The sequence below is a fragment of the Bombyx mori genome, chromosome 16 (assembly GCF_030269925.1).
Source record: "Bombyx mori chromosome 16, ASM3026992v2".
Classification (NCBI taxonomy): Eukaryota; Metazoa; Arthropoda; class Insecta; order Lepidoptera; family Bombycidae; genus Bombyx; species Bombyx mori.
The window spans coordinates 6,324,253-6,350,119 of NC_085122.1; the positions used below are offsets into that span (position 1 = coordinate 6,324,253).

The 25,867-nt window shown below is 34.6% G+C and overlaps 1 protein-coding gene and 1 long non-coding RNA gene across 4 annotated transcripts in view; one reads left to right on the plus strand and one right to left on the minus strand.

The window, feature by feature from the left end:
• Positions 1-84: 84 nt before the first annotated feature.
• The window catches only part of LOC101739035 (small G protein signaling modulator 2), a 72,256-nt gene continuing 46,473 nt past the window's right edge, over positions 85-25,867 (minus strand). For all 3 annotated transcript variants that reach the window (XM_021349824.3, XM_038016380.2, XM_038016378.2), the window contains 14 exons: positions 23,921-24,057; positions 22,911-23,008; positions 21,261-21,399; positions 20,641-20,822; positions 18,387-18,531; positions 17,654-17,813; positions 16,486-16,684; positions 15,641-16,160; positions 15,325-15,482; positions 14,835-14,959; positions 14,173-14,352; positions 13,600-13,726; positions 12,705-12,855; positions 85-9,736 (listed from right to left, as the gene is read on the minus strand). In XM_021349824.3, coding sequence (XP_021205499.1) covers positions 9,648-9,736; positions 12,705-12,855; positions 13,600-13,726; positions 14,173-14,352; positions 14,835-14,959; positions 15,325-15,482; positions 15,641-16,160; positions 16,486-16,684; positions 17,654-17,813; positions 18,387-18,531; positions 20,641-20,822; positions 21,261-21,399; positions 22,911-23,008; positions 23,921-24,057 — 2,410 coding nt within the window. In that variant the 3' untranslated portion in view covers positions 85-9,647. The remainder of the gene's footprint in view (positions 9,737-12,704; positions 12,856-13,599; positions 13,727-14,172; positions 14,353-14,834; positions 14,960-15,324; positions 15,483-15,640; positions 16,161-16,485; positions 16,685-17,653; positions 17,814-18,386; positions 18,532-20,640; positions 20,823-21,260; positions 21,400-22,910; positions 23,009-23,920; positions 24,058-25,867) is intronic.
• Positions 3,837-24,917, plus strand: LOC134200331 (uncharacterized). Its single transcript, XR_009975187.1, has 2 exons — positions 3,837-3,966; positions 24,165-24,917. It is a non-coding gene; the product is annotated as an uncharacterized LOC134200331 (long non-coding RNA).

The following is a 25,867-nucleotide window of genomic DNA, read 5'->3' on the forward strand; positions in this document are numbered from 1 at the left end:
TCTTTCGAGTTTTTAAGAAAAAACATAACCCTTTAAAATGACATGTATGTGTCAGTTTTAATTAAATTAAAACAAAACCCTACATTTAAATGGAAATGTATTTATTGACAAGATGACTTTCACAAAAATAATTACAATATTTACTATAAATAATTCTTACACCTTACGTACACATTACATAATATTTTTTTTACTTACATTCAATTTGATAAATGTTTTACATCGAATATAATGTTTCCTCTAAAAATTTAATATTGAATACGAGCCTAATCAAATGTTGAATATCTTATTTTCTTTTCAGCTGTCGTTTTTCTGCATTTGTACTTCAATCGAAGCTTGAGCCTTGTTTACAATACCTCTCCGATAATTTTTTTTATTGCTTAGAAGTGTGGACGAGCTCGCAGCCCACCTGGTGTTAAGTTATTACTGGAGCCCACAGACTCTACAACGTAAATGCGCCACCCATTTTAAGATCTCGGTATAGTTACAACGGCTGTGCCACCCTTCAAACGCATTACTGCTTCACGGCAGAAATAGGCAGGGTTGTGGTACCTACCCGTGCGGACTTACAAGAGGTCCTACAACCAGTAATCAAATTATCTAATTTCTTCTGTTTTATTCGTATAACACACTCTATAGAAAGATAATGTTAGTCTTGTCGCACACAGCGGTAGGCATAGTGGTATAGCGGTAGGCAGCGGCTTGGCTCTGTCCCTGGCATTGCTGAGGTCCATGGGCGACGGTAACAACTCACTATCAGGTGGGCCGTATGCACGTCTGCCTACAGGGGCAATAAAAAATTAAAAAAATAAATAAAACTCAGTCAAGTATGTATCGATCTCTTCAAAATTTGCTTAGGCTCTGAGCAATACAAAAAAAATCTACTTATCATAAAGCATTGACACATTCGAATACCAAAATTAATTTTAACATTCAGCATCAAAACTTGTTTACGACACATTACGTTGTATACAATTAATGTACTACAAATAATTATAATAAATTTTAAATGTATATAGATAATTTGTGGATGGATATTAATAAAATAAAAATAAAAACTTTATAAAAATTAACGGCCAAACATTGAAACGATTGTTAAAAAACATAATACGTAATATGTAAAATATAATGTATCAATGAGATGGATAAGTATGATGTATGTTTAATTATGAAAACATAATCAAATTTTAGGACTGTTAACGGGATAAAAAAGGTATTATTCCATATTATTGGCAATTTTACTATTTCAGAGTTGCATTCCTGGCCAATCCTACTGGAAGTACACTATCAAATACACGATAGATACTACAGCGACTTGACTTTATTCGTCGCTGGCAGAAATTTTTCAAAAAGTTTATGAACCTTGGCGATGTCGCCCAAGAGTACTCATGCTCTATACCACAACCGACTCTCCTTAAACCTCTTTTCGGCGCGCTCACGAGACTCACGGAAAACGAGGCCACTTCGAACCCGGAATACTATAAACCAGAATATCGTAAAAAGGAGATAATTACAAACATCGAATTATCCGTTAAGATTTGAATTGCGCTAAAAGTTTTCGATGAAGACTGAACGAGGTCTCCGATGCTATCCTTTTCCCATATTACTTAAGAACTTGAATGGCGCGAATAAGCTTTGATCACACTACTTACAATGAGTCAAATTATTTATTTTATGAATTAATATTTCTACATCGGCGAAGATAGCCTAAGGCTATGTCCAGTAGATGACCAGAGCATATCCAGCTGTGCTTATCGTCAGTATCTTTTTCTAACGTTAAAATGTTTGGCACAAAATGTTGATTATCTCGACGATAAAAAATAATCATAATTCTACATAAGCTCTGAATTTTTTTTAGCATCGATAAAATAATCACCAATGAAGTCAATAATATTAAAATCTATTTAATTTTATTTTAGTATTATTAGTGTGTGGTTTTGAAGACAATTTGAAATTAATAAAAACACAATGTTTATTTTGAACTAATACTGATCTAAGAAAATTTATATGAAGATAAATATTGATTAACAAAAACTTATTGGATTTCGCTTTCCGTGTTCAAAACACAAGTCCGTTAAGAAAAATACAATAAAGCTTGGCTTATTTTCAGACTTAGGCCTGCTCTATATATTTATAGGTATAAGAACTAGATTAAGCGTATAACAATCACATTAAATTCATTTCATAGACATCAATATAAACAGATATAAATTTATGTACATCGTAATGACTGTCTTATTTTAAAACGTCACATCTATACTTTATATATATCGACGCTTGAAAGGCAAACGTGACTAAGTGACAATGCGTGAACTTTACACTAGACTAATTTAAAGTTGAAATACCTGAAAACAAAATCTATTTTAACGAATCTAACTGTAGTATAATCTAGCTAGTAGCTGTAGGATTGAAATGATTTTAATAGACTTAGAAATATATTTTTTTTGCGCATCGAATATTGCCTATCATTTATGTACAAATAAGTAATTGTCGCTTAGTCATGTTTGCCTTTCAAGCGTCGATATGTATGTACATAATATAAAATTTAACACTTTTGTCTGATTCAATATGCAATCCGTATCCGAATGATCTATTATTCAAATTCTTAAAAACAAAAGAAAACGTAATCAAATCATCTTATTAGAGTTTATCAACTAATCAAATATTAATTCACCGTCAACAGTTCGAAATAAGCTTGCCCCGATTTTGCTCCTTCGCTTACATAAGTTTCATGTCTGACCTTTGTCAACAAATATATATTTTGTTACTGACGCGCATATCGTCGGTGTATAAATAAACTAAAGATAAAAGACAATCGCTAATGAACAATCAAATGATTATTGCAAACATAAATCATTATCACCCGTAATATTAATGAATAATAAACTGTTCGAATAAAACACATTCATTTATCTGCATAGCAATATAACATTATTTCAATTTGCATCAAGCTTTTACGACAACTGAAACAAGAAATGTTTTTAACAATAATCAGTTTTTTTTTACATTAATGTCTACTTTTGTTTTGTTATTTTATTTGATAAAACTGTCAAGATTATACATATACAAAAAGAATGCTGCGACCAAAAACATTGTTGAGTAGTCTACAATAATAGGCGCGAATTTCAATAATAATATTTATTACTTTTTGTTAATATAATATTTTGATGTCACAATGTGAATCGATTATTACTATTCATAATTTGTGAAGTAGGAATTTTAGCACCAAGCATGTTTTTATTATCTACTTAGAAAACTGTAGAACTTTTTTTGTAGAAGTTAAACATCAATCAGTTTTATAAACAGAAATCTTAATTGAAAACCTCGTTTTGAAATAGAACAGTCATCACGATTATTTTCATAACAGCACAAAACGACTAAAAAGCTAATGATAGTATTACAGTATACACACAAGACATTATACAAAGACTATAATAATATAAGAACATGGAAATAACACTCGATACAACATATAATTTAGTTTTCAAAAATATACCTACTCCATATTTTACAAAGTATCCGAACGTTCTAGATAAAAATCGCTAGGGTCAAAGGCCGAAGAAAGAATTTTAAAAAGCGAATCTATTGAGTTGTTTCTACCAAATGCTTATATTAAATGTATATTGTACTGTTCTTCTAAAGAATATTTTTTTATTTGACAGTTGAAAATTAATCAGTAAAATAAAGAATATTTTGCAGTGATTCTTATCCGATCCAGGTAACGCAAAGGCGCCATCGCCCGAAACATGTCTTGTAAAGTCTTGTTATCCCTCAAGCGCAAGTCACCGTCCTCGTTCGACAAGCGAACCCACCTTTGGACACAACCCACTGAGTTTCTCAATCTTCTCAATGGGTCGCGATCCGATCCGTAGATAGATTCTGTGAAGCACTGCTCTTACTAGGGCTAGCGTTTTTTTTTAATTGCCGTATAGGCAGACGAGCATACGGCCCACCTGATGGCGAGTGGTTACCGTCGCTTATGGACGTCAGCAATGCCAGGGGCAGAGCCGAGCCGCTGCCTACCGTTTAATACTCTGCACAAGCCTCGTTTGAAGAAGGACATGTCATAGCGCTCCGTTCTTTCAGATTGGGCCCGTGAGCTCGCCTACCCGTCCGGGCGTATCTAGAATAGCCCCTTAGGCTACCAGCGAATAGATAGGGAATAAATTAATCTAGATAAGTTTAATTCTGTTTGAACATTAAGCAAACATTAAGCCTTTATTTACAGATTAACGATTTTATTTCGATGTTCATGGATACGAACCCACGGCCGATCTGATGTTAAGTCGATATCGAGCCCATAAACAGCATAAGGCAATAAATACCATTACGCATCGAGTCATATAAGTTCATAGTCTCAATTACATGAAAACAAACCGTTAATCGTCCCCTTCAAATCGGAAAGCAAATTGATTAGCAATAAACAAACGAAAATCACCCAGATTAATGTGGAATATATTTCGAAGTCACAAAATGAGATTCAGGGAGTTTGAAAATTTGTTCACTTTTATTTATTTTTTTATTTATTGCTTAGATGGGTGGACGAGCTCACAACCCACCTGGTGTTAAGTGGTTACTGGAGCCCATAGACATCTACAACGTAAATGCGCTACCCACCTTGAGATAAGTTCTAAGGTCTCAGTATAGTTACAACGGGCGCCCCACCCTTCAAACCGAAACGCATTACTGCTTCACGGCTGAAATAGGCAGGGTGGTGGTACCTACCCGCGCGGACTCACAAGAGGTCCTACCACCAGTACACTCCACCGTTTGTGCAAAATGCTTACTATTTTAAATACATAAAAAACTATTCGACTAGTTTGTAACAAATATAGATGATGTACATATTAAGAGACACAAAAATTGAAGATGTACAAGAGAAAATATTCAATGTGTTATTTCTTATTTGATTAACACAAACGTGACCAATACATCTCCGATATAACGTCATCTATTTTACTAGAACTTGTACTACGAACGTCTTATACACAATATCTTATACAAGAGACAGACGCTCATAAATTGTAATGCGTATTAAAATACAAATATTCACGTAATTAATAATAAATATAAAATACAAGTAAACACGACTGGAAGCGCCAATAAAATTACTATAATAAAAACTAATGTTATTCTTCATTAAGTAAATAAAGATTCATCGACTGCACGCCTTAATTTTTTCACTTCCGTCACGCGTCTACACTATTCAAAGAAGATTGGACGTGTTTTTATATATAATTTAGCAATCATTAGGTGGCATGGATAATTCTGTTTGTCGATACCAAAATTCGTGGAAATATGTCGGAAAGGCTATTTAGTTTAACCGACATTTCGCATAATCTTCTTCTTCTATATCGTTCCCTCACTACTGTGGATCGCGACCACATGTGACGTTCTTCCACTGTTTTCGATCATGGGTGGCATGGTAGGAGTGGGTAATATAAATCGTATCTAGATTCAATATCTATATATCGCAGCAATATCGTTGAATCCGATATCGCCCCGCACGAAATCTATATATCGATATCAGCCGATACACGATATTGCTCGATGTGATGCGCATCGGCATATCGTACCGATTCGTGAATATCAGCGATATTCGTTTGGTTCGTATCGAATCGGCCAGAGTGAGTGAGCGCACGATAGGAATATTATGTGATGAATGAAACAGAAACAGGCATTATCCATACAATTGTAAACCTTATATTTAAGTCCATATGTCTGTAGATTATTCTTAGCGTATCAGCAGGATACAATTTAGGAAAGAAGTTTCAATTTTCGACCCTAACTTGAATGCAGTAAAGCCTATTTGCATCGTTGAATTTAATTTCACGCGCTTTGACCTTGAACTAGAATTTTTGGACAAGTGTTTATAAATACTTAAAAGTTTTTTGTGTTTGATTTTTAAAGTACACATTTTTCTATTTTTAGTTGAATCCAAATAATTGAGTTTATTTCTTGTGTTTGTATTAAACTTTTGAAATCTACACTCTTTTGGTATATTTTGTAATTTTAAATTAAGACACAAAATACTAAAAACTGAAAATAATGTAGCCAGTCCTAAGCCTGATAAAAGCATGAAGGAAAGTTTTTTTGATATTTTTATTTTCATGTTCTTTTTATTACTTTAAAATCATATTATAAATTATTATCAGAAAACCAACCGTATAACGTTGACTTAAATCTATATCTACTACGATATTATATCAGCGTATCGTTTCAAATCTCAAATATCATGAATCGAGAAAATCTACTAGCATCCATCAATATATAGATTCAGAAAATATATAGATTCAATATCCGATATTGATACTCTATATATAGATACGATTCGATACGCGGCAAAACCGATATTACCCACTCCTATGGCATGGACATAATACGCGATATTCACCTGCGTAATTAAAAGGTGCGTTTTATTTGGTATTAGCATCAACAGTTCGATGTTTTGAATTGAACTTTGTAGCAAACCGACCGTTACGTCACTCTCGCGGCCGTATGCCCGCTCGCTATACATAGTTAGCATCTATGTCTATCTTTTTAACAGTGTATAATCTATGTTCCGGGCGCTTCCGTTTTGAGTGTGAACAGCGTGCGCCCGCGTCTAAATGTAATTATTGTTTAAAATTGAAAATTGTTTGTGTTAAAGGAAGATTAAAATTCGAAATTCGATATTGGTGACTAACCCATAGTTTTAAATACCCCTGAGATCTACCCCTCACCATAACTTCAATTAAGTTTACTCCATTCAAATAGCCAATAGAAGTTTTTGTTATATTTATCAAATTTTAAACTTTAAATAGGTAGGTCTCCTCGCGACGCCTCACTATAACTACATCGATACGAGGACCGGCCCTTATAAATTAGCTAGGAGATTCTACAAGCTAGATCTGATATTTTAATTGTCGATTTGTAACAACATTATTTGTAAAATTGAAATATTGATTTGTTAAAGGTGAAAGAGTGCTTTTAAAAGTTACCTGATTATATTTGAAACCACGACTGGGTTCATTGACTGGTAGATTATATTTTAATGAGTGATTAGCCTTTTTAGTCACATATAACTTTTTAGACACATCGAAAAAAAAAACACGGGATCATGTTCCGCCCGGTCTGAAGACATTCTCAAAAATAATTCCATCAACGCGGCATAGAAGACCGGTGGCACGCTATGAATATTAGGCTAAAAATGTAATTATATAGGTTGAATTATAATTTGTACACGTATTCAAAGAAAAAATTCCATTAAGAAGAAATAATATCATGTAATAAAAAACAATGCAATTGAAACTTCAATCTTACATCTCAAGATGGGTGTCGGCTTTCAATATAATAATATAATGTAATAATAATATAATAGTATTAAATATATATATATTGTGAGGTACATAGCATCTGCCCACAGCAATGATACTGAGTGACGACCACGACCGCTCTGACAGGAGTAATACGAAAAAGAAAAGGAATAATAATATGTATAAATCAATTATATTCAATAATTTAATAATAATTTCGGTAAAATCCATTTCAATTTAATATCAAGTGGATCTTGAGCTCGTTGAGCCATCTAACAAAAAAAAACAGCAAATCTAATGAGAAGGTACTTTGATGGATAATAAAATCTGGACATATTATTGACAAAGACGGAGCTTACGTTTTTCTGTGGTTCAAACAATATGTTCAAAATATCAGATCAAGATTTTAATCTGGCATTTATCGGGAAAAATACAGTAAATAAAATATACGTGATAAATAAAAAGGTCGAGTCAAAAATATGCAAAGCGAGATTAGAAAGTTTTTTCTTAAATTTCAAAATTAATTTCAGTTAAAACTTTTTATAAATTAGAGGTTAAGTATATACTAGTACATATTAGTGATAATATGCATACATATGTATATATTAAGCACGTAACAATATCAGAAGTATTTTCTAGGTAGGTATATATAAGAAAAATAGTATATTCGAAGTTTGTATTAGAACTTTCAATAAATTATTTAAAACATTTATATCATAAATACATTTTATGTATGTAAGTAAATAGGGTTTTTATTTTAATGGATATTTTGACAAGGCACAGGGGAAAAGGGTCGTTATCCGATATGATAATTAGAATTTTCGAAAATTTACCTTTGTTTTTCAAAGTTCAATAAATTCGATAAATTTACTAAGATTTGAATTTAGTAAAAGAAGGGGCTTTTGTGAAACCGTTCTCGTTCGATGGAAAAATTATTTACTAGTTTGTCGTTATAATAAGGTCCAGGTTACAACTTAACAAGGAAATTTAACCACGAGGATTTAAACGCGACTTTTCCTTACAAATTTACTCCACGTTCCGACTGCGTTCCGGTCGACGTAGCTGCATACTTAGAGAGGTACAGTCGCGCACAGAAATTCAAGTTACCTTTTAAAGAAAATTGAAGTATTTTTATCAGGCTTTAAAGTGATCCTTTCCGAAAGGCTAACATTGAAATTCGCGGCAGAAAAACGCAGGCCAGTGGTGCTAACCCTTGCTCACGACATGCTCAGTGACCATCGCCTATGGTAGAAGGGCTAGGTAGAAAAATAGGAGATCAGTACGGACGGATGCAGTGCATAAGACGTAATAGTTAAATGAATCCGGGAGGCATAATCGTATCTTCTTCTCAAGGGCAATTCTGTTATATTTTTATAGTCGAAACATATTGCAAATTAAGGAATATAACAGTAAAACGTTGTTGACGAATTCGACTGAAAAACCAAGTCGAATTTAGCTTGTGTCTTTTTCACGGAATTCATCGTGCACGTAGGTATTTAACCGTTAGAGGAAAAACAACAGATCAGTTTCAGGAAGCGAATTCTCTGGGACTTTTTTTTGTTTATTATTGAGTTATTTTCCTTCGAATGACTCAAACAACGTAAACAATCAGAGTGTGTTTCGTATAATTTCGCTAATATACGTAAACAAATTTGATAAGACATTGAACATAGTTCACATCGCAAAACACATTAGAAATACAAGATAGACACATATGATTAATGATGTAATACTGTAATTTTTCAATATATAATTTGTCTACGCTAATATATATTTTTACATAGGCTTACTAGAACTACCTTAGTACACTAACAAAGGTCAATCGTGTTGTTTATAAAGGAAAAACATGTTTGAAAAAAAAGTGTCTTTAACAATTCTGGAAGTAGTTGTGACTATATATATTATTTTAGCATATAGAACCTCTCTATTCTACAAATAATATCAACAATTATCGTGAAAATTAAAAAGTTCATTGATTTCAAACAAGATTTAAAATATGACTTGTTTTGTTAAGAAAAATTATAATATTATAAACCTTTCGATAAATATACATAGGTACATTACATGTTCCCGAATAACGTCACTGCATACGTACAATAACAATTTATCCATAGATCAGAACTTCAGAATTTTCAAAAATAATGTGGCTTACAAAATTTTCCAAATTTAAAAATGGCATTTCCAATTATTTTTCATATTTAAATATTCCAGAACAATTTCGAAAATGAGAAACGATTTTGTTTCGCGGTTACAAACAGCGACATACATTTCACGTTTGACCTTCATTATCATGTAGCGTAACGAATCGATCATTGTCTATTTAGAGACTTTCAAATTATACGACAACGAACTCTATTTGTTCTCGATTAGAGTCTGAACTTGCAGGACTAGGTCTCTGGCTAGAGATAGAACAGCGGAAGCGTCGTGACGTTCGGCCATCTCTGTGAACAAACGATTTAAATAGATTTAATATTAATAGAAGTGCGTTATTGCAATTTATAGTCATCTCATGAGGATATAAACATGATCAACATTATTCTTTTTAAACACGAAACTTTCAAGGAGTACTAAAGAAATAAATATAATTAAATAGTGATTGAATCATTTAATAAGTTAGATAAATAAATACTGTAAAAATTGAGATTTTAGAACTCATATCTCAGAGTAGATGGCGGCATTTACATTGTAGATGTCTATGGGCTCCGATAATCATTTAACACCAGGTAGGCTGTGAGCTCGCCCAACCATATAAGCAACAATTTTTTTTTTGATCAACAAAGCAATAATTCGTTATATTATTATGGAACATATTGCATATGCCATGGCAACTTCACAATTAACATTAGACCAGTGTCGATAATTTTTAAAACCAAAAAAAATAATAGTAGGATAAAACCCATTACAAAAGGAGGGGAATATTATAAAAATGAAAGGAAAAATAATTTACGGGCGATCTGAGGTCGGGAAGGGGTTGGGGGGGGGGTAGGTTTAGGGTAAAAAACGGTTTTTCTCGATTTCCAGCAAAACTAAAAGTCCTATGGAAAAAAGTCAAATGGCAAAGTTGTAGGTAATAAAAAGATCTAAAACTTTTGTATTTACGCTTTTTTCACATAACCTCAAAATTTAAGTGAAAAATTAAAAAAAACAAGTTTTTGGTTTTTTATTTTTATCTTTTTCAAAAAAAAAATCTTTTTTCACGAAATTTGCTGAAAACTTACCTTTTTATGTCCCAAATACGCTGTAATTTATTTGATTAGAAATATTTATTTTTTCACCTTATTTTGAATTAATATCGAAAAAGGACCCTAATTTTCAATCGAAAATTCACCCGTCAAAATATCAGCTTTTTTAAAAAAATAGGTAAGTTTTCTGTTCGTTGAAATCTCTTTTTTCCGATGGTAAAAAATAGAGATGTTACTATAGTAAATCTTCTCAGAAAATGCAAAACATCGACAAAAAACTCGAATTCGAATATATTTTTTTAATTATGATATACAATTTTTTATTTTAAAATTTACACTATAATTACTCGAAAAACATAAGATTACATGTTACATTGATAGAAAAAAATTGCAAATCAAAATATAATACTATAATTAACAAACAAATAAGTTAATAAAATTCATATTTAATAAGACATCTACAATATTTGGAGAAAGTTGTCGAATCTTCTTTAAATTATATGCGTAGATGCCTATTTATAACTATTTTTAAATAACTTATATACCTGAGTGACCTACGAAAAATTTTAGCACATCAAAAGGTATTTGAAATATATGAAATATACATGAAAGTCAGCCAAAAGTTAGTTTTAGTTTTGCCGGAAATCGAGAAAAACAGTTTTTTACCCTAAACCTACCCCCCCCAACCCCTTCCCGACCTCAGATCGCCCGTAAATTATTTTTCCTTTCATTTTTATAATATTCCCCTCCTTTTGTAATGGGTTTTATCCTACTATTATTTTCTTTCACTTTTCATTATTTTTAAAGGCTTCTTTCTACCTTGGTCTACATTCCGTACTTATCAATGAAAATAAAATTAATTCCCAGTTTCGTACGTGCGTGCGAACTACACGCGTGTCATCGCGTTAAACAAATACCATTATGGAGATTGCTTGTAGTAAAAAAAAAACACGTAATAAACGTCTTGAAAGAAAGTGGTTATTCAAATATGAACCATTAAGTTTATTCACTAATTAGTAAAGTCTTGGCTACGATCTATATACGGTTACATGCACTGGTCTAAGACTGCAAATGTCTCTATAACAACTGCGCTTTCGAAGGCAGGCAAGCATACTGACTGGTGATGATATGATGGTGAATGGACATCAGCACAGCAAAAGACCGTCACTTATCAATGAGGGCTTTTTCAAATCTCATTTAAAGAAGGATCTCATTTCAGAACACCGTATGATAATTGCAAAAATAATCACTAGGAACGCACTACGACTGGACGCAGACGTACCATGCAGTAATTATGAAGATTTATCTGGAAGTGGGCGATGCGATGGTCAATAAAATATAAGCATGCTTATATCTCAAGGTGGGTGGCGCATTTACATTGTAGATGTCTATGGGCTCCAGTAACCACTTAACACCAGGTGGGCTGTGAGCTCGTCCACCCATCTAAACAATAAATAAATAAAATAGATATAAATTCTAAGATCTCAGTATAGTTATAACGGCTGCCTCACCCTTCAATAGGCAGAAATAGGCGAGGTGGTGGTACCTACCCGTGCGGACTCACCAGAGGTCCTACCACCAGTAAGCCAAAGTATTGGATTCGGTCACAGCCCTGAATCGCACCATCAATATTACAAATTTTTCCGAATTTCTAAACAATTCCGTTCGACCAATGCGACAGCTATTGAAAAAAAGGTGTGTGTGTGTGCAAGTCACACACAGTAGAAGTGAAACTTATAAAAAATAAAAATAATCGCAAGGGTCAACCACTCCGCAGTGCAATGGAGCAGCCTCACCCTGGAGAAACCGCCTGCATGATCACGGTATCCCTACGCCAGGTAAATATGATTTAGCAAGAGATATACGAGAACGTCTATCAACTGTGTAACTATTCAGGAATTGTTGAATTTACGTGCAGCGGCATCTGTTGATAACAAACTAAATAGAAATAAAAGTATCTGAGGGCGCTCCGAGAGCCACGACAGCGTGTACGGACGTCAAAAACACACTGAACTAGTCAGGGACGCGAGACCGTGTGGAGCGCTTCGTGACTTGTCGGCGCCGCTCGGAGCCGCTTCGGCAAGCCAATCGCGGCACACTTACTTTTTCGTTTCGTTTCATTTCGTTTCATCGAGTTTGAAATCACACCACAACGATTCTAAAGAAGTTTCACTTCAAAAACCTCTACCCGCTTTGCTAGAATGCATTTCATTGTCAGATTACTCACCATTGAAGAATTTGATGATATCCGTAAAATCCATTGTGTTCGCGAGTATCACATCGCGATACGTCTCGAGCAGAGCGAGCGCTATGAACAGCACCATATGCTCGGAGGCGACGTGACGAGCAGCCCATATCATTTCCCACGCCGCAAACACCTAATCGACGAAAACATTAAACAAATTAGTGATGAAGATTAAAAGCGCACACATATTTACAGCAGCAATGTGTTAAGACGTTCTTTCTTCAAATTAACGACAGAAAGCGGCTAGGCCGTGATCTTGACATCACCGAGCTTGAATAGAATAGGTCCCCAGAACATATTTTTGATGTATGGCAATGACGTGTTGATGCATAGATGCCATATCAGCAAAAAAATCAACTCGATGTCCAGTCAAAGTCTAAGCAATAAAAAAAAAGGGGAAATAAGTGGCGACGTTCCCATTACAACGATGATATCGTAAGGATTGCAAGAACTGGTTCATATAGGACTATTCATATAATATAAGGATAGAACAGTTCCCAATTACGCCAAAAAAAAACCCTCATTCAAAATTACTTCACGCAAAATCACTTGTTTTACTTTATACGAAAAATGCTCCTGTCTTCAATTCAGGCGCTATTTAATACGTTGTCATTAGTTTTGTTTAGTATACACATACAAATTTGTTTAGTATTCAATTGTATAGCATACAAAGGTATCCTACTACGAAACTGAAAAATAAAATTTTAATATCCTCAAATTTAATGAATTTAAACACCAATTTATTTATATCGATCGTTTTTCACTACACATCAGAATGGTGTTATTTGTTAATTATTATTTGAAATGAATAATAAATAAATGTGTGTACGCGCCTTCACGCTAAGCAACTTATATTAACATATAATTATATGCTTACGTCTTGATATAGCATTTCCCTTTTGAAGTCTAATAGGAACCAGCGATAGCAGAAGTAGAAGTGTGTGTAATCCCCGTGAGCGTGCATCAGTTCGTACAGCTCGCAGTCCAAGATTTGGATTAACGACCTGAATAATACACAAACAATATACGTTCTGTAGATGAGGCGGTCTAAGAGATAAGATCGCTCACTGTATCAAGCGATACGACTATCTCTCTGTTCAAATCCCGCGGGTAGGATAAATTTTTTTAAAACTAAATACGCAATTTAGGCATTTTTATAAAGTCTATGTAGTAGCAATAATAACGTGTAATGAAAACCGGAATTAGAATTACACTGGATTTTTTTTTCTGTTGCGATACGGCGTCGTATGATCCTGGATCGGCTATCACAACTCTGTTCATATCTTCGCGTATCAGTAAAGCGTTCCGGTTTGAAGGGTGGATAAAAGAAATTTGCATACAAAACACTTTAGCGATAGGGTAATCTCTCTTCTAAACGAAAACCGTAACTCAATAAATATTTTACAGCATTCATAGCAAATTAATGCCCGCCATACCGTTTAAGTCTTACCTCATGTCAGCAAAATGAGCGTCCATGGCTTGCCCTGAAGGGAAATTATCCCTGGCTCGGTCCATGAGCCTTGTGAACAGTGCGTGGGCTGAAGCTTCCTCCTTCATCATCACCAGCAGCGGAGCAGCGAGGTCACACATTCCCTGCATATAACCAGTTTCGAGGTGTTCCCAAACGTATCTGAAGTACAATTATTTCAGTGTCAAATTTCCGACAGTAAATTTATTTGAAGCCGTACACGAAATTTTAGATAATATTTTTTAGAACCTAGAACTTCAGAGGGCAAGCGACCAAGAGGCAGGAATCCGACCCGTTGGACGGACCAGATTCGTGCAGCCCTTGATACAACAGTGCACGATGCTATGCACTCAGCTGCAGATAGGAACAGATGGCGGTGCATTATAAAAAACAAACTGTTTCAAGGCCATGACCACGACCCTCAGTAATGAGGAAACCGACGCAAGGAGGAGGAGGAGGAGGAGATTTTCTTTGCAATAAAATCTACTACACCAGTTTCAGCGATTATTCTGTGCACCAAAAGGACTTTAGGAAAAGCTTCAAGCATTTGGTTACTAGACCAGAGTTTCTACCGCCGGTAATTATGCAAATTAATCTTATAAAGAAACGTTTTTGGCATAATACAGTTAAAATTTTTCACTCACGTGCACATAATATTTCTTAGTTTATCAAGATTTTCATCAGTAAAGAACGGATAATTCCTGTCACATCTTTGAACGTCTTTCTCGATCCGATGGAGATTCAGAGCGAAGCTTTCAACCAACTCGTTCTAAAAAAAGACATAACTCAATTACCATTTAAACTAACTTGAGACTCAAACGAATGTTTTATGAATTTACTATAATCTAAATAAAATAAATGTTTGAGGGTGTCCTCAATGCGTTCCTAAGCCATCTGATTGTGATGAAACTTGATATATTTATTGTTGGTACTTCAGAGAAGATTTCCGATTTAGTATTATTAACGTATGGTAGGTGCAAGATCAGTTTCAAAATCGACGTTTTTCATATAATCAGCTATGGTGATAGCAAAGCGTGACCGGTTTTTATTAGTTTACAATTAGAAATCAGATTCAAAACCATGTGACAATGAAAAATTATAAAAACCACGCAATAAATAAACATGTAAGCTTACAGAATAAACTCCACCATTAGAACTAGCAGGTGAAACGCAATTGGATCTGGTCTCTGGACGTTGATCACTCGTTGGTTCCAGAGTGTCAAATGATGCACCAGCAGATTGAGATTCTTCTCGTACCACTCCTAATGGACTACGAGACGGGCTCACATTAGCTAAAAAGTAAAGGTTCAAAGATAAGATGTTTAAATTTGATGTACCTCAATATCAATATCTATACTAATATAATATATATGATTTTTGACGTCTAAACAAAACGGATGGAATACGTAGTACGCTGAAATTTTGTATGAAATTCTAAAGTAACACTTACCAGTTGTTCCACCGGAAGCCGGTGATCCCGACGGTACTAGATCAACAGACGGATTAGTAACTATAACGCTAGTATGCTGTTGTGGACTCGGACCGTTTTCCTCTACAGAGGATCTTTGGTCAACGCCGTTAAGGTTCACATTCGCACTATCAACGCTACAAAGTAATCCTCTTCCGTCGCTTTTCTGAACGATACCTTCAGCCAGTCTTTTTATTTCAGCTATACTTTCTCGCCTCATATCCGGGTTCTCCACAACGCTTTTTAAATGAACATCGTCATCTTCATCATCTAAGTCTTTAAGACTATCTATTTCTCTAGTATCACTCGTGTCAGTCTCTCCGTTAACTTTAACATCTTTCTCTTTCTCTTCCGAGTCTAAATCGATATTGTCAATCTCATCTACGCTGGGTGCTCGAGACAGAACAGGTTTGTTGTCCGGTCGTCTTTGTTCGTTATCGCTAGGCTCTGGAGTTACAATTGGAGGGTTGTCTGATATGACGCTGCAATCGTCTTCGAAAACCTGTATGAATTTTTTTAACGTGTAATTGCAACGGAAACGTTGTGAATAAAGTTCAAATTTACGAGTAAAGTATTCCAAACCTCGACAATAATCTAACGAAAATAAGAAACATACGATATTAATTCATAATAGTAGTTTAAGTTAATAGTTAAAGTAGTAATAGTAATAGTTAGTTAACGTTAATAGTAGTTAAAAATGATTCGCGAAAATTGAATTGGATTTTAGATTGGGTTTTGATTTTGATTTGGATATAATTACGTCAAATTTGCTTATTGATACAATTTTGGGAATAGTGCACATCTGAAAAATTCTACACGTAAACTACCTCTCCAGAATCTCCATTACTCTCCACGGGTGGCAGTTTTCCCAAGGCTTCACTGAGCCTCGCTATTGAAGCGGCCGTGGCTTCTCTGTCCTTCTGCCGCACTATGGCTTCAACACAGAGCCACTCCGACATTGTGGTCTCGTACTGACGACGGCAAGACGCATCCTGTTCTATTCTTTGTTCTGTTGTTGAACCGAATCTAAATAAAACGCGTTTTCATAATTTATTTATAATGAGGTCCATCTATAGAAGAGGAATAAATAAATCTATTTATTTTAACATTTAAGGAAACTATCAAACTTACAACTTATAATCAAATTATATTTATTCCCCACCATGACATTTTATATTATAGCGGGAGTTGCAGATTTACAATTATACAGGTGGTTTACAAAAGGTTCTTTACTTATTTAAAATATTCATTTTCGTACGACTAAAATGATTTTATGAAACATTATTTCATTTAATTATTTACAGAATGAAAACTGATGAATGAATGGAGATCACCTCGTCCTTTTAAAGTGTTGGTCCATTTTATTTTTGTCATTTTGCTCGAGTAATTTTCTTTCGAAATATCCTTAACGATTAGTAACAACTAAAGCCTAATTTATTTCTACATTTAGAATAAAATTAATTTTTCGTATTTTAGAATAAATGACGTTATTCAATATAATATTCAAAGAAGCTATGATACAATAAGAATATCTGTCCTCTCGGCTATTTTTTCGAATATTTGGGACCTCTGGGTTCAAGAAGAGACTTTCATTTTTTTTGCGTTTTGAACCATAAGTACCGTGTGGAGCGCATCGAAGAATGGTTTGAGATGTTTCAATCTCATTTTACCATTGCATCGCCTGCCACCGGAGTACACTTATCCAGACTACCCAGAACCACTGCATTTATCTAAGGTGCGTCTTAAGAAATATTTTTTGCCACGCTCGATCTAGCTTTGAAAGAACTCCACGGAATTTCCTGAGCGCTATGAAATGTCTTTCTTCAAACTAGGTTTTCCGAGAGTACTCAGGGGGAGGCGGTGGCATTACTGACTTAACCAATAACCACCAGATGGGCTTTATGATTGTCTGCTTACAGGGACATTAGATGAAGCATTACTAGAGCTATCGCTACTACTAAATGCTTTACGTTATTGTAGTAAATGAATTCTTACTCATAATATCCAAGGAGATATGGCCAAACTTCCTTTCTGATGTCATGCTGAACACCACCGTAGTAAACCAGCCTGTATACTTCGTTTTTGTCATTTACAGTACCACTGTCGTCGGTCATTGAACGCCATATTTCTTCTGTAAGACCAGAGTCTGCTCCTTCTATGGACGTAATATTTATAATGAAACTGAAAAGCTACTGAACATGGGTACACTTCTAAATCGTGTCAAATTTGATTAAACAAAGATTCTCTAACCAAATGGTAGTCAATGGTAACAAATTATTTCAATAATTCAAACACATCTGCATCAACATCATAAACGTCACTTGTGCTTTCTCTTTAACGGTTAGATTTACAAAAATAATCTATCTTCTATCTTCTTCTATATAAATAAAAATGAATTGCTGTTCGTTAGTCTCGCTAAAACTCGAGAACGGCTGGACCGATTTGGCCAATTTTGGTCTTGAATTATTTGTGGAAGCCCAGAGAAGGTTTAAAAGGTAAAGATAAATATGAAAATGCTCGCAATTAAATAAAAATAACAATTTTGTTTTTCCTTTGATGTGTCCCCCGTCGGACGGATTCCTTTTGTTTGTTTTAAGTTTATTTTATACAAAAGTTTAGGTATTTTATTTATCTAGTTTACAATATAAATTGTATATTCAATTGATAGTGTGATTCAATTGACTTCAAATTTTTTGTTTTACCTCATGCTGAAAAACAAACAACGTACCTTTCGTAATTATATTGGGATGCACGAGACCGCTTAGATGGGTTCTGACAGTGGACAAGTGTCGGCAATACGCGAGCCAACCGTAGAACGCCCTCGATATTATCTGTCTACGCATCGTACTGCATACCAGTTCAATGGACGCAGTCTGTGAAATTTTTATTTATTTTAAAAATTGGTCTGGAGAGGTACCAATACTTTTCACCACCATATCTTAGCTCAAAAGCGACTAACGACGGTAGAGCTTACACAGGCAGATAGTACCGTATTTCCTAATTCTGACACGTAGAAATCATATTGTGTTACGAGCTGAATGCTATGACAGTGACATACCGTTACACAACACAATTGGGGTTTTAAGGTTGGTGGTAGCATACAGTTTGTTGTGTGTGTAAACTCCAAAAAATACTAAGTGGACCTACAATCTTATTAAATAAAAAAAAAAACAACTGCTATCGATCGGCCCAGGGACAATCAACATAAATGCCATCTTTCATTTCAAAGGCTTTGTGAAAGACATAAGATACAGATATTCTTTGGTTACAGCTATACTGATAAATTAAAAACACAAGAAAACTAAATTATCTAATTATGGAAAAATATGAACTGCGAATGACCACTATAATATCATGACTTTAATAAAAATAAGGTTTCCTTTTTGACATCATATACGAGTATACGAATGATATTATAAACTTCTAATATTATTATTACCGTTTATATATATACCGTTTATAATTATAACCGTCGCTTGGATGCACTAAAAATATAGTACTAAAGATAATTTGAGCTTTATAAGCCAAAATGGTTTAAGTAATTGATTTACATAGCCTTTTGCTGAAGTGAGAGCCCATTACCATAATGCTAACTAAGTAGTACTTCCAAAGTTCAATTTGAAATTTAAATTACAGCCAAATGAATTCAACTATTTAATTGTATAAGTAATTCTAATAAAAGGCCAAAATGGAGTGTAAATTGTTTCATCAATTAGTCGATCGGCTTTTTTTCCAGGAAAAAAAGCTTATCTCGTCATTTTTGAAACAAGAAAATGTTATGGATGGGTAAACAAACTCAAAACCCATCTGATTTAAAGAGGCATCTGAACATTAATCCTGTGACCCACTTTAGGACATGAGATCCGAACTCTACCTTTCAAACTGGAAATTATTATGGCTTCATGAAAAGTTAGAGAGCTTGGTGATATGTATTTGTACAACAATTTTACAGCACATATTTACAACCTTCATCGTGAAAGTCACTTGTGAAAACCAGCTTAATTAGGAAGACAAAATGGGAAAGCTCGATATTTCCAACTGCAAGTAAGAAAACGGCAATACCTGGACCATAGCCGCTGAGGACTGTTTTCGAAGTCCATACCGATAACCATAAATCATAAATATTATATACCTTCTTGACTACAAGGATATTGAAATGGTTCCAGATATCGAAGACATTCAGTATAACTGGCCATTCTTAACGCGATACCACAATAAAACAAGTGGAGCGGTAACTATCATAGAACACAAAATATTTGATAGATGCCTGAATCTCGCTTTCAACGTTTTCAAGATAAGCTTCCATATATATGTGTTCCAAAAAACAATATTTAGACCGTCAGTCTACCAAGCAATTTCTTCCACTCAGTGGAAGATCTTCGCCAAACTAGCAATTATCGCGCACAATCCATTCCGTTCGATTTACTTTATATCATTAATTGCGAAATATAAACTTACTAAAATTACAATTAACTTACGAATACTAAATATATATATAATTTAAGATAAGTCCAATCTCAAATCTAACCCCGATTCATGGCACAGTAGTTAGTATCATTAACAACCTTCTTAACAACCCAACCTAGCCATTTGTTATGCAATTGACATTTACTATTTATAATGCCTGTTAAGTTTAAAAATGCCTAGTAACGATAAATGTTATTTATATATTAATACGTGAAGCAAAAACTTTGTATCCCTTTTTACGAAAATTGCACGGACGAAGGAGTATGAAATTTCCCACACTTATAGAGAAAATAGAGGAGTGCAGGATGTTAATATTTTTTTAAATTATGCATAAAAATTTTAAATTAAATCAATAAGAAAAACATTACACACACTACCACGTACTTGACATACACACGCATCCACAATAATTGTATGTTGTCAAACTTTTCTTATTGCTTATAGTCTGTGGTCAAATTATCAAATAATTATAGTCGAATGTCGACTACCGGAGGACCACTAGTTAATTTAAATACCTGTTCAACAGGCTGGTGTGGAGCTGGTGTTATCGGAGGAAGCCCACTAAATCCAGCCGAAGGTGGACAATCGACTGACATTGTTGACGAATCAGAGGAAGTAGTAGACGTTGATGCTAGAGGCCGGCGTGGAGTGCGCGGAGGCGACTGAACTGCTCGTTCTAGAAGAGAATGACGCATTGCTGCGGCACAAAGGAGTTATTTCATTGAACGTTTCAAATAAAATCGTTTAAATTGATTTAAAACTGCAATCTTCTTTATTTCCGCCGCGTATCAATAATTATTGGAGGCTTCAAGTTTTGAATGGAATTTAGCCTTTATATGGGTATGATGTTTACATTATTGAATGGGTTCATGTTCATGTATTTGTAGGCAGCGGCTTGGCTCTGCCCCTGGCATTGCTGAAGTCCATGGGCGACGGTAACCACTCACCATCAGGTGGGCCGTATGCCCGTCTGCCTAAATAGGCAATAAAAAAAAACCATTTAACAACAGTTCGAAAGTAATGTAGTGGCAATAATAAAGGCAAGATTAATACGTAAAAATAGTATTAATGATACCAAAGACTCGTGAAAAGTGAAGAGAAAACTAAACTATTGTAAGCTAAGGTAAAAGTGCACCTTCTCTGTCGGCTATAGCGTTGTTGACAATACGGAACACGTAATCGCCGGCAGCCTCGTCTTGGTCCACTTCGTCACTTTCGCCACATTCGGAGAGACTTGGCATAGGACGTCTCCGGTTTTTTCCTCTACCGAATACCTGAAGATATTCATTTGGTATTTTAAAACGGCTAAGCCTTAAGCTTTGCTTATTCTTAACATGAGAATCGAAAGGAATATAATTCTATCTTAATATATCACTCTACACTAAAATCCTACACTAAGTTATGTAGTGATATATAGAATGTTCGTGTACGCATCTACTACAAAAGTGTGTTTATTAAATTTGGTCACATTTTTATTAAATGAATCCTAAATAAATTTAAAGATTTTTAAATTTCAACTATTTCCAAGTAGTACTTTTATATGTAACTTTCCGATTGCCATATTTAAGCTCTGTTGGCATAGAGAATACCAAACTTTGAAATAAGTATTAAAATTTAAAGTCAATAATAGATTAAGGGAAGCAATACTAGAATATATTATGTACCTGGATATTTTATATATTAACACAAAGTTATTATAATACATTTGTATATATAGTATATGATTAGAACTATCAAGATGCAAAAAAAACTTGTGTAGACCAGTTCGGTTTGCGGCAATTTAATTCTCAAACCTAGTAAATGTTAAATTTGTTATCAACATTTTTGCGATGTTTTTTGTTCGCCCCGTGTCATTAAGCAGTCGGATGGAATTTTATCTAATCTCGTGAAACTTTAATTTCTTGTGGAATGATCTAGACAGGCGATAGAGCTATTATAGTTAAAATAACACGTTGACTGCCTAGTAGGTCACCGGTGCCCTACAAGGCGCACTGAAGTCCTCCTCCTCGAGTCGTGTTCCTCATGTCTGAGGGTCGTGTCCACCATCACCCATGAGCTTCAATCTTAAGATGTTTTTCCACTTTCCCCTGTCCACGGCGTCATGCAGCGCGCTGTACACTGTACTGTCCAAAGCGGTGCGGTAAACTGAAGTAATTATGTCGAATTCTCCCTTCGATCTTCTTACTAAGGTGCCAGAATTTTTAGTTTGTTTTTTAATTGTTTTATTGCTTAGATGGGTGGAAGAGCTCACAGAGGAAGAGGTATTAAGGTATTAAGTGGTTACTGGAGCCCGTAGACATCTATAACGTAAATAAGTATAAGCATATAAGTATAAACGTACCCACCTTGAGATATAAGTTCTAAGGTCTCAGTATAGTTACAACGGCTGCCCCACCCTTCAAACCGAAACGGTGGTACCTACCTGTGCGGACTCACAAGAGGTCCTATCACCAGTGATTAGTAGATTCTGGGAAAGATGAAGACTGAAGACACTGAGAATGAATCTATTTCTAAGTGTGACCTAAAAGACTATAAGACACATTAACATACAAAAGAAGGCGAAGTTAGGTAATCCAGGCGCTTAGTAACAGAAATAGACACAATTACTTCAGTGCGCCGCGTAGGTCACCGGTGACCTACGCGGCAGTCAATGATAATTAAAACAATAATTAACAATAAACTATTTAAATTATATATCATTTAGGTTTCTACACCCCTTATAAAAACTTAACCCCTATGTGTTTGAATATAATGAAATCTTTCAATTCAATATTAATTTACTTACTTTTCCAGCCCCTCTCTGTGACCATAGGGGTGGATCTAGCTGACCATGAGGTAATAAACCTGTCTCTAGATTGCTCAAAAAAGACAGCAAGTGACCTCCTGAAAAACATTACAAATCAAGAGTGTCATTTTTATAATCTATATATTAATTATATGAAAATGAATTGCTGTTCGTTAGTCTCGCTAAAACTCGAGAACGACTTGACCGATTTGGATAATTTTGGTCTTGAATTATTTGTGGAAGTCCAGAGAAGGCTTAAAAGACAGTTAAATATGAAAACGCTCGCAATTAAATAAAAATAACAATTTTGTTTTTCCTTTGATGTGTCACCCGTCGGACGGATTCCTTTTGTTTGTTTTAAGTTTATTTTATACAAAAGATTAGGTCTTTTATTTATCGATTGAGGCACTACGAAGTCTGCCGGGTCAGCTAGTTTATAATATAAAAAGTAAAATCATCATAGTACCTATCGACTACTATACACTGCTATATGCTTATTTAAAATGATATTCTGCCAACGAGAGAGTGGAGCTTGGATGGTCATAAAGTACCTTAGTTTGTTTTGTTTTCTTCTTTATTATAGATACAATTTTTTTTCTTGGCGTTGTATGTACCTTTGACGTGTACTTTATAAATAATTAAAAAGTATGTTTAAAAAGTAGATTCAATTCTGTACCTTATTTTTCTTTTCTACTTTTATATCTGATTTTACTTTAAATTATTATTTTTAGATTTTCGCATATATTTTTATTTTGTAGTTTCTTTAAATGCTTGTTAAAGTATTTCGTTTGTTTTCTAACTAGATTTGAAATACGAGTATATTAAAGTATACTTCTTTGTGAGAATGCCGAGACAATTTTTTTTAATATAGAAATAACAATAGATTCTCTGAAATAAAATTCATTTTACAATTCAAATCAAATTTACATTTCGTATTTCGTGATGCGATTTTTCTAAGTTACGTACCTAAAAAATATCTTGGTTCTATATCGAATTTGCCGCGGACTTACCTTTCGGGAAGTGTATGGGTGGTCTCTGCACTCCGTCCTGGCCGACAAGTATGAGCGCGTCGCTGCCTTGAGACCGATGCACGTGCACGTATACCACCTCCCACACTTGCACTTGCAGTGACATCGCCCAGTACACACTGTATTATACACAAAACGTCATCATACATTTATACGGTAGGCAGCGACTTAGCTATGCCCCCGGCATTGCTGGCGTTCATGAGCAACGGTAACCACTTAGCATCAGGTTAGTTATTGTTGTTATTATTTCCAAAAAGGAAAAAAAAGCTTCTCAAATACAAGAATATCTATTGTCTTGTATAAACAAACTTTATAAGTATCGCCACTCGTAAGGCGAGCTCGGCCTCATGATAATTTCTTTTATACTATCATCCGTTTTATGTGATTTTTGATCGTTGTGTGAATACATAAAGATTATAATCGTTTAACGTACTCTCGCCTAATTTAATCGCGTACAATGAGCTTAATATAAAAGCTCATTTATATATAATAGCTATAAGAAAAATCTTGTGTTCGAGCTCACAGAATTATCTTCTCTTCGAGACATTTATGCATCTTCTAATAGTTGCATGATCTTTGAAGTCATCGTGGCCTAAAGGATAAGACGTCCGGTGCATTCGTATCGAGCGATGCAACGGAGTTCGAATCCCGCAGGCGGGTACCAATTTTTCTAATGAAATACGTACTTAACAAACGTTCACGACTGACTTCCACGGTCCAAACCCACAAAATTATAATTTGCGTAATTACTGGCAGTAGGATCTCTTGTTAGTCCGCACGGGTAGGTACCACCACCCTGCCTATTTCTGCCGTGAAGCAGTAATGCATTTCGGTTTGAAGGGTGGGGCATCCGTTGTTAATTATGGGTGGCGAATTTACGTTGTAGATGTCTATGGGCTCCAGTAACCACTTAACACCAGGTGGGCTGTGAGCTCGTCCCCTCATCTAAGCGATAAAAAAAAGTCAAATCTAATTTAAGCCTTCTGCAGCGCCAACAGCGTTCCATACGGTAAAGTTGAGTAGCGGTCGCATTTTATAGCTCCAGGGTATAGAACAGCCACTTCGGGGTTTCTTTAATTGCTGTAAACACGTAATACAGCTTAGCATCTAGCAGTTTTTGGGATGTATTCGAAAACCCTAAGCAGAAAGACGGTAGATGGTCATGTCTTAATTTTGAGGAAGGTAACTGAAGAAACGTTTTTTCTTCGGTTTACCTAGATGTAACTAAACCTATTTTGCGGTTAATCTTGCGTTTTTGTATTATAATTATATTATTTCCGACTTTTCGGATACCATACAGTTTTCGTGGTCGTCCGTCTTCAATAATCGTCCGCGGATTAATGAATGAAGTGGTGACTATAATATAAAAAACTGTACCGACAATATAAAATGCCGGATTAAACCGTAAAAGTATCTTAAATTATGTAAAACAGTTAATTCAATTTTCAATCTTCATACATGTTTTAAATAAAATTCTGTTCTTTCTCAGTTTCTTATTAGTGATATATTGTTTTCTTTTTTTTTTTCTACGCATCGCAAATGTGAATGCAAAATATTGAGATGACAGGTTTTTTTGGTGCATCGTTAATCGTGCATCGATATGAAAAATAAAAATAAAAACTCAACGACAAAAATGTTGTATAATTGAAGCAACGTACGTTGTCAAGGAGCTGGTTTTTATCATAAAATTATTCCCGAACTTTTAAACATTTTTATGCGTTCACAACTCGTTTTAAACTAGTTTCGAAAAAGTAAATATTATTTTGTCGTATTGGTTTATTTAATCTCAATCGTATTAATGGCTACTTAATATGCAAAAACGAATGTTTGCAGTTTTGTTTTCTTTTGTGCGTTCCCTTGTCGTTAATCCGATTTAATGTACTTCAAGTAAAGAAATTTGTATCGTATTGTGGCGGGTAGCCATCATAC